The 9,308-nt window shown below is 41.3% G+C and overlaps 1 protein-coding gene across 1 annotated transcript; it reads left to right on the top strand.

Moving 5' to 3' along the window:
* The first annotated feature begins 853 nt into the window (after positions 1–853).
* Positions 854–4,469, top strand: SERPINA7 (serpin family A member 7). Its single transcript, XM_007103211.2, has 4 exons — positions 854–1,487; positions 2,556–2,829; positions 3,533–3,680; positions 4,225–4,469. Exons 1-4 carry the CDS (start codon positions 869–871, stop codon positions 4,420–4,422), a joined length of 1,239 nt encoding a protein of 412 aa, XP_007103273.2. The 5' UTR covers positions 854–868; the 3' UTR covers positions 4,423–4,469.
* The last annotated feature ends 4,839 nt before the right edge of the window (positions 4,470–9,308 follow it).

The following is a 9,308-nucleotide window of genomic DNA, read 5'->3' as shown; positions in this document are numbered from 1 at the left end:
GGAAGATCCCACATGCCACGGAGCGGCTGGGCCCGTGAGCCATGGTCGCTGGGCCTGTGCGTCCGGAGCCTGTGCTCCGCAATGGGAGAGGCCACAACAGTGAGAGGCCTGCGTACCACAAAAAAAAAAAAAAAAAGAATAATAGTGATAAGATGTCTTGCAACTTAAATATGACTCTTTAGATGATACTGATGGTGAAAGAGATCTGAAATGCAAAAACTATACTTTCATCTTCCTGTTGTTTAGAAATATTCCTGTGACTTCCATATGTTGCATGAATGCATTAATTTCAGGTCATGACCTTGTACTCCATAAACTACCACCCTTCCATTCCAATTAAACATATCTTGTGAAAATTATTCTCCTTTTGTCTTTTATCCAAAGAAAAGTACAGGTATTCTCTCATCTCATCTCTCATAGATTTTACCTTAAGAAAAACACCAAATTAAAAAAATTTAAAATTCTTATCTATAAAAAATAATGTAAGCAGAGAGAGTGCTAATTTTATCTAAAGAGTCTTCCTTCTCCAAAAGGTTGCCTCTGGTTCAAATAAAAAGTAATTCAATTTCCATAAATTTGATTTATTCCCAGAGTTTTCATATGTCACTATTACATCTGAATGACAGTCCTTGTCATTATTTCTGTGGCCCCAGGAGGCCACCTATTTCCTGCTCCTATTAGATGTGCCATCAGTTTTTCAGGTGAGAAAGGCCTCCCTACAGGCCCTAGTGAGCACACCAGTAAAAATTTTCTACAGTTTTACTAATCACGATGGGTGAATATTATGTTTCTGGTTCAGAGTTTTCATCCAGCTAAGATCCCCAATGGTTTTCTCACCTCATCTCTTATAGATTACCCTCCTTCCAAAATGCCACTGTTCTTCTATTTGGTTCTCTTGGTACTTGGGCATCACTGTGCACCACCTAACAGCTGTGAAGGCAAAATAACCTCCTGCCTTTCCCCCAAACAAAATGCCACTCTCTATAAGATGTCATCTATCAATGCTGACTTTGCATTCAACCTGTACCGGAGGTTCACCGTGGAGACTCCAGATCAGAACATCTTCTTTTCCCCTGTGAGCATCTCTGCAGCTTTGGCCATGCTCTCCATTGGGGCCTGCTCCAACACCCAAACTCAAATCCTGGAAAGCTTGGGGTTCAACCTTACAGACACCCCAATGGCAGAGATCCAGCAGGGCTTCCAGTATCTGATCTGTTCACTGAATTTTCCAAAGAAGGAGCTGGAATTACAGATGGGAAATGCCCTTTTCATTGGGAAGCAGCTGAAACCACTGGCAAAGTTCTTGGATGATGTCAACAGCCTCTATGAGACTGAAGTCTTTTCTACAAACTTCTCCAATGTTTCTGCAGCCCAGCAGGAGATCAATAGTCACGTGGAGAGGAAAACCAAAGGGAAAATTGTGGGCCTCATCCAAGACCTCAAACCAAACACCATTATGGTTCTGGTGAACTATATTTGCTTTAAAGGTAAGGTTCTAAGATGTCCATTTCTAGTTCAGTGTTCCAATAATTTCATGGGGCACTTGGGGAAGCTCGTGGTGTCTTCTCACTGGCATCAGTAGGTGTCCCTCATACTACAGTGAACTGCTTCACTGGACATAGCTGTGTGTAGTTTTGGATCTTCCAGGAGGAACACACAGCTTGTGGATGAGCCCAGGAAATTTCTAGGGAGAGGGAACTTTCAGAGAGGTTAGTTACAATGTTACGAACACCTTGCTCACATCTAGCTACAGAATCATGGTTTCCAAAAGATTTGGTGAGGTGAGACAAGCTTGCACTTGGCAGGTAAACAGAATTAGTTTTAAACCTTAAAGTGACCCTCACTTGCTGTTCATTCTTGGGCATGTTACATAAAGACCTCTATCATGTACTATGTACCCACTATATACTAAGCACCATGCTACATGTGTGGTTTACACACATTGTCTCAACTAATCTTCATAAGTGCCCAGGTTCACACAGTTAATAAGTTTCAGAGCTGGTATTCCCACCCAGGTTTGTCTGATTCTAAAGCTGGTGCTTGTAACAACAAGAATCATGTGACTCTTTCCTGAAGGTGCTGTGCCCAAATGATTTCTGCTGGTTCTACAGCACATGTCAGCCATGTTTGGTGGAGGAGTGAACGATTCTTGGCCACAAATCACACAATTGTAGACGGATAAAACGGCAGAACAGATCTGTTGTCTCATTTCACCCTGTGTGTTGGATGTGCTTATGCCTTTTTACGGAAGAGGAAACTGTGGCTCTGATGGGTTTAGTGTAAGTATAGTGGTTCTGAACACAGATGGAACATCTGTTGAACATGGAGTCTAACAACCCTGGGTGTGACTCCTGGCTCTGCCACCAGCTACCTGGGAGAACATGTAAAGTCACTTTCTCTCCCTGATCCTCAGTTACTCATTTGTAAAACTGGTTGACAGGAGGTACCTACCTCTGTGGTGGTATTAATTACTAGATTAGATGACTGATAGAGAAGTTCATATTGGCACAAATACTGGTTTTAAACAAACAACTCTCTTCTCTTTGTATTTTAAGCCCAGTGGGCAAATCCTTTTGATCCATCCAAGACAGAAGAGGGTTCCAGTTTCTTAGTGGACAAGACCACAACAGTGCAAGTGCCCATGATGCACCAGATTGAACAATACTATCACCTGGTGGATACAGAGCTGAACTGCACAGTGCTGCAAATGGACTACAGCAAGAATGCTCTGGCACTCTTTGTCCTTCCCAAGGAGGGCCAGATTGAGTGGGTGGAAGGGGCCATGTCATCTAAAACACTGAAGAAGTGGAACCGCTTACTGCGGAAGGGGTAAACATCTTAGATGATGTGAGAAGTGGAGGGTGGGCATAATGGCACAGAGACCCAATTCAGCAGAAACCCAGAGGCAGGAGAATCACTCTGAACCACTTAAGAGCTGTGTGTTGATCACTACAGTATAGTGAGGACATACTCTTTGCCAATCCCTTTGCTGGGCACTTTACATACTTTATTTCACCTAAGCACATCAACAAACCTGCAAAGGAGATAGTATTACAGGCATTTTTCAAATGAAGAAATCAGGACTAGAAAAATGAAATGAACTATCCAAAGTCAGCCAGCTAGTAAATTGGTGCCTTCCCAGAGTCCAAGTGGAGCTTGGGAGATGGGCAGGATACTGATAGATATTTCATACGGAGCTGGAAGTGCTAGATGGAAAACCATGAAATTCCCCCTGCTACTACCCATTGACATTCATGCCACTGGCTTCCCAACCTTCATGAACACCCCCAGAGATTGTAAGTGGGTCACATCTTCCAACTTCCATTGTTGCAGTCCCAAATGGGCTGAACCAGAGAACATTCCTTCCAGGAAAACTTCTGAGGTTTTGGTGCCACGTGTTGACCTGCATAGTAGTGGTTGTCAACACCTAGGAGAGGAGCAGCGCCCAATACAATAACATGGAGACAGAGAGGGAGGGAATCATGAGCTTGGTGTGCTGATAGCCATATGTTCCCTTCCCCTTTCTCCACAGGTGGATTGACTTGTTTGTTCCAAAGTTTTCCATTTCTGCCACATATGACCTTGGAGCCATCCTTTCGAAGATGGGCATCCAGGATGCCTTTGCTGACACTGCTGATTTTTCTGGACTCACAAAGGACAATGGTCTTAAACTTTCCAACGTAAGTTGGTAGATTAGAGTCCTTTAATATCCTTTATGTAAGGGCCATTGAGAGTCAGTTAATTCAACTCTCTCATTTTATCAGTGATGATTCTGAAGCCTGTAGAGGCAGAATGACTTCTCCTAAGCCAGGTTTACTCCAGGGCCATTCTCATTACCCCGAAACAAGTCATTGTAACAGTTACTTCCATCCTTGACCTTCATGTCCTAAATGATTCTGATAGAAGAACTTAATCATCAGAATTGACTCTGATGCGATACAGTTCTTGAGGAGGTGGTGGGGGCAGGGGAAAGCTTAATAAGTGACTTCTAGAGGCAGAAAGCCATGGAAAGAGTGGTGGTTCCTTGAGAGCTAGCTCTAAAATCACCAGAGAGTCATTAACTACACTTAGACAAGTGTCCTTCATATTCAAGCACCATCAACACAATACAGTAAAGGGGTGGCCCCATCCTTCCTTCTCCTTCCCTGCTTCTAAACTGTTCCAAAGATGTTTCCTGTTTCTTCAGGGGATCAGCAGTGTTTATTCTCCCCCCACCCTCCACAGGCTGCCCACAAGGCTGTGCTGCACATTGGTGAAAAGGGAACTGAAGCTGTCCCTGAAGTCAGATTTCTGAATCAGCCTGAAATAACTCTTCTTCATCCTATCATCCAGTTTGATAGATCCTTCCTGTTGTTGATATTGGAGAAAAACACCAGGAGTATTCTCTTTCTAGGGAAAATTGTGGACCCAACAGAAGTGTAGTTGGGAAAGAGGTGGTTGGCTAATTGCATGTGCTTATTGCAATGAGAAATAAATAAATAGTATAGCCTGATGTGATCGATGTGGGCTTGGATGTGCTTTCCTTCGTACAGGGGTGGCGACTGGACCCTAGCCGAACTACATTGGGTGTGAAAGAGGCCACTCTTAAGTTCTGGTAGCCAATGAGTGACTCATTACCCAAAGCACAAGAAGGCCCCATGTCAATGCATTCCTCTTTGTCAGAACCCCAGTTAGTTAGCTCCCAGTTAATTAGCTCCAAGGAATTTTACTGGGCTGACAAATACCCTGTCTTCTGCCCTCTTGGAGAATAGTTGAAATGCAGGTCAGGTTCTCCTAACCCATTATTTTCATAATAAGTACAGTGAATATTAAGCAACATAAATGCAGTAGATTATATATGAACTTCTCAACCTCCTTCCTCCCACCCCATCAAAATTGTTCTCTGTGTTCTTGCCAGAACTGTCATTGGTGGGTTGTAAAAAGGTGTTTTCACTACAGGGCTGAGTCACAGACTGAGAGCTACTGCTAGGGATGTCGCTTTTGTGACCTAACAAGCATGGGACAAAAAAACAAGAGAGACAGAGATGAATTTCACTGTACAAGCCCACCTTGCCCCTAAAAAAGTTTACTTATTGATAAGCTATAAGCTGGCAGTGGAGAAGGAAAGTGATTCATTCTTATTATATCTCATGGCCCTTCCTTTTCTGTATTCTAATCAGACTCCTTTCCAAATGTTGTACCCCAGTCTCACTTGCTCAAGTATAAATCTCCTGGTTAGTTTCACTGAAGTTTGATACCTCCCTATCCTCAGATCCTTCAGCAATTTTCCCTTGTCTGTTCATGCCCTTCTACCCCCATCCACCAGACTAGACTTCATCTCAGACAATACGTATTCAAATCTCCAATATTAGAATTCAGTACACATAAGTAGTACAATGACTGTTAATGATGTACTGTCTGAAATTCTAGCCCTAAGGCGAAACTCTTCAGTGACAGGGAAATAATAACAAATGCGTAAGTGCTTTTGCAGATATTGTGCTTCCAGATTGAAATAAATATATATGTTTAGAAAAGTATGTAGTCCACAAACATTCTAGTGTTTTATTAGACAATTTGCATGGAGGTTTGCTTCCTCCTGGTATAGTTTGCATTTTGGTTTTGTGGATAAGAAACTGGAAGCCCAGGGAGGGAAAGTGATTTATAGCACAGGAAAGTCATCACTAACATGCAGTTTGGTTTCACTGAAGTTACAATACAATCCTGGCTCTGCTACTTATACTGTTTTGTGATCTTGGACAAGGTTCTTAAACCTTGCACCTTGTTTTCCTTGTCTTTAAAATGGGAACACTAATAATATTCGTGTCAGCAGGATTTTGTGAACATTCCTTGCTACAGAATATGTAATGGTCTCATCACAGAGTCAGACATCTGATAAAAAGTCTTGTAAATATTAATTGTTTTTCCTGTTGGTCAACATCAGCCAGGAGCCTAGTGTCAAAGCCAAGGTTGTAGTGTGGGTCTCCTGGTTTGCAGATTTATGTTCTCTGGCACATACCCTACATCCAGAGGCCAGAGTTAATGTTATACAGGCACCTTCCTAAACCTCCCCAAATGAATTGGATCAGAGGTTGTTCTTGGAGGAATATCAGTTTCTCCAGGGGGAAGTTGGGAATTACCAAGACACTGTCTTTCAAGCAGAGACTAAATCTCATTCAATCGTTCATTCCTGTAGCCAGATCATGAAGAACTACCACTATTCACCATATAAATCTCAGCTTATTCTAGCAAACTAGGACTAGAAGATAACTTCCTTAATTTCATAAATGTTAACCATAAAATACCTATACCAATATTTCAGTAGTTAAAGTTCACAGCAGAATTTTTTCTAAATTGGGAAAAAGACAAGTATTTTCTCTATCATTGTTTCTATTATACATTATACTGGAGGTCCTAGTGAATACAGCAAGATAAGAAAAAGAAATACACATTATAGAAAATGTAGTGGAAGGGAGGAAACAAATCTCTCTACACAGAAAAACCAAGAAAAATCTATGGGTAAACTCTTAGAACAAAAGGGAGAAAACTTGTTGGGGGACAGGGTACAAAAGAGTAGTGGCATACATTGCACGAATTCATCAGCTCTGTTTTCCTTTCTCCATTATAATATAATCATAGCCACAAGGCTTCCCTGATATACTGCATTTCCTAGCCTCCCTTACAACTAAGTGTGACCATGAGACTAAGTTCTCATTAATGGAATATGAGTGTAGGTGTGGTGTGACATTTACTGGTCAGGGCATTACAATAGTTGGGTACCTCCTTCACTCTTTTTCCATCTCCTTTGAACTGGATTGTGGACTTACTTATGATCTAGTTTGACCACCAAGCAGATGAAGAGCTTTTTGGCAGTCTGGTTTAATGTATGTGCCTCTTTTCAGAATATTTTAAATGCCAAAAAAATTTAGGATTACAAAGGCCATCAGTAACATTGAAATATAATTATAAAAATAATACAATTGAAATGACTGATATAGTAATATGTATGCTTCCACCACAACATATTAATTAATAAGATCTTATAACTGGTATAATAAATATATTCTTTCCAAAGTAATAGGAAGTATAACTGCTTTGAAATTATGTGAACTTTGTGACAAAATCACAGGTACAGTTGCCACTACTGTGGTATGTGGCCCACAGTTATTAATGAACAAAATGCTAAATTTTAGTTGGAGGCTGGCAAAATTAAAGATGAAATTTTTTCATAAACAAATTTATAGATTCTCAGAATTTTGTCCTTAGACATCCTTGAAGTTTCTTTGGACTCCAGGTTAAAAATTCTGCCTTTGCAGAAAAACAGGATGGAAAAGACCTGATATCTAAATACCCACATGGAAGAGAGGTGGCCACTGACCTAAAATTCTTATCCCAGATGATTAGGTGACCAGAAATAATTTTCTGTCTTCTTTAAGAATTAGACTTATTGCTGAGTCTATTTACTAATCAGGCTTCCATAACAATACTACAGACTGATTGGCTTAAAAAAGAAATTTATTTTGTCACTGTTCTGGAGGATAGAAGTCTGTGATCAAGGTGATGGCAAATTCCATTTCTGTTGAACTCTTTCTTCCTAGCTGAAGCCTTTGTGCTATGTCCTCTCATGGTTTTTCCTCCCATGCATACATGTGTGTGGAAAGAGCAAATGAGCTCTCAGGTATCTCTTCTTATAAGGATACTAATCTTATCAGATCATGGCCCCACTCTGGTCACGTCATTTAACTTTAATTACTTCCTTAGTCCGTATATAGCCACACTGGTGGGGGGTAGGCCTTCAATGTATGAAAGGGGGGAGCAAATACATTCAGTCCATAACACTAGCTTTATTCCAAGTCATACAGAAATTGGTAGCACTAGTGGGGATGTTGCCGGTTATATTCTCCAGGAAGCAGACAGAGTTCATCATATAGGATGTTTACAGGGAGTTTCTTTGCGACTGATGCAATGAAATGGATGGGCCTTCACACACCCACCTCAATCAGTCCTTGGATATGGGCCAGACATCTCTCTACAGCTGAGGCTATCCTATAAAGGTCTAAAGCTGAAGATTTTCTACTGACAGGACACCTAAAATCTGGAAAAACAAGTCCTTTCCCTGAAGAGGAATATGTATGGTACATCTCCATGTCCAACACAATCTATTTCTTATGCTGCTTAAATCTACTTCTTCATATAAGTCCAAGAAGCAGATCCTCCAGAGTCCTCCACTATCTGTTCTAGATTCCTGTTCTTCTCAGCTGGCCTCTGTACCTCACTTCGTGACATGACCGAGACCCTCATCCCTGACAAGTCTTGAACACTTCTCTGGCCAAGGTTGCTACATATGTCTATTTCCCATCAAAACTGGTCAACGGAGTATCAAAAGGCACCATTTGGATTGCTTTGGTGCCAACCATATTCAGCTTGCTCTCACTGTGTAACAACATTTCTTCCTCCTCCTGGTAGAGAGGGTCAATTGCCTTTGCCTTAGATGGTGTAATAGTCTAAATCCATTTTTTAATGCTTGACTGCTAACATCTTCGAAGCCTCAACCCTACTTATTCCCCTTGTGTACCACATCTGGGCAAGCTTATAAGTAACTAAGGTGTTCCATCCTTTGGTGCTGATGGGAGGTTCAAATCACACAAGCATGCACAAAAGAATCTCCATACCCTACTCACCATAAAACCCCAAACCAGTTTCATTTCCCTGATCTCTGAAGTCACTTTGGACCAGCATAAGAAGCCAGCTCTTTTGAAAAATCCTTACTATGTAAGTAATAATACTTTAACACGTGTGTGTGTGTGTGTGTGTGTGTGTGTGTGTGTGTTTACCAGTCTTGACGTCTGAAACAAATTTTGAGCAGGGGTCCATTCTGTGTCTGTAAGGATGGCCACAACAGATGGTGACTCCTCTTGTTGTTTGCTATTCACTGAACAAAAGAATCCTGAAGTGTCCACGCAACATCCATAGCTTACAGTACAATGGGACTCTTGCTGGTTTTCATAGGAGAAGTGTTTGTCCTTTGGGGATCATGACCTGCAACCCTAAAGAGCCCAGAGTTGTAGGAACAGAAAGAAAAATTTCATCTCTGGACTGCCTTTAGATACAAGACTACAACATCAACTCTTCCTTGGATCTCTGCTCTGCTAGCATGCCCTGCAGATTTTGGACTTGCCAGCTTCCACAATCATGTGATCCAATTCCATAAAATCAATCAATGAATCTCATATACATTATATGTGTTGCTCATTTCCAGCTGAGGCCTCACTAAAGACACCTTAATATCCATATTTCTAGATCTCACTGTAAAACTCTTCCAGCCTCTACCC

This window comes from Physeter macrocephalus, chromosome 21, assembly GCF_002837175.3.
Source record: "Physeter macrocephalus isolate SW-GA chromosome 21, ASM283717v5, whole genome shotgun sequence".
NCBI classification, from domain to species: domain Eukaryota; kingdom Metazoa; phylum Chordata; class Mammalia; order Artiodactyla; family Physeteridae; genus Physeter; species Physeter macrocephalus.
The sequence above is the reverse complement of the archived record's forward strand: the minus strand, read 5'-3'. Positions and strand labels throughout refer to the sequence as shown.

Excerpts from the sequence above, each read along its gene's own strand:
- SERPINA7 (XM_007103211.2), top strand. The coding sequence starts at position 869 with ATGCCACTGTTCTTCTATTTGGTTCTCTTGGTACTTGGGCATCACTGT. Across the intron at positions 1,488-2,555 it reads GAACTATATTTGCTTTAAAG|CCCAGTGGGCAAATCCTTTT; the intron begins GTAAGGTTCTAA and ends TTGTATTTTAAG. Across the intron at positions 3,681-4,224 it reads ATGGTCTTAAACTTTCCAAC|GCTGCCCACAAGGCTGTGCT; the intron begins GTAAGTTGGTAG and ends CACCCTCCACAG.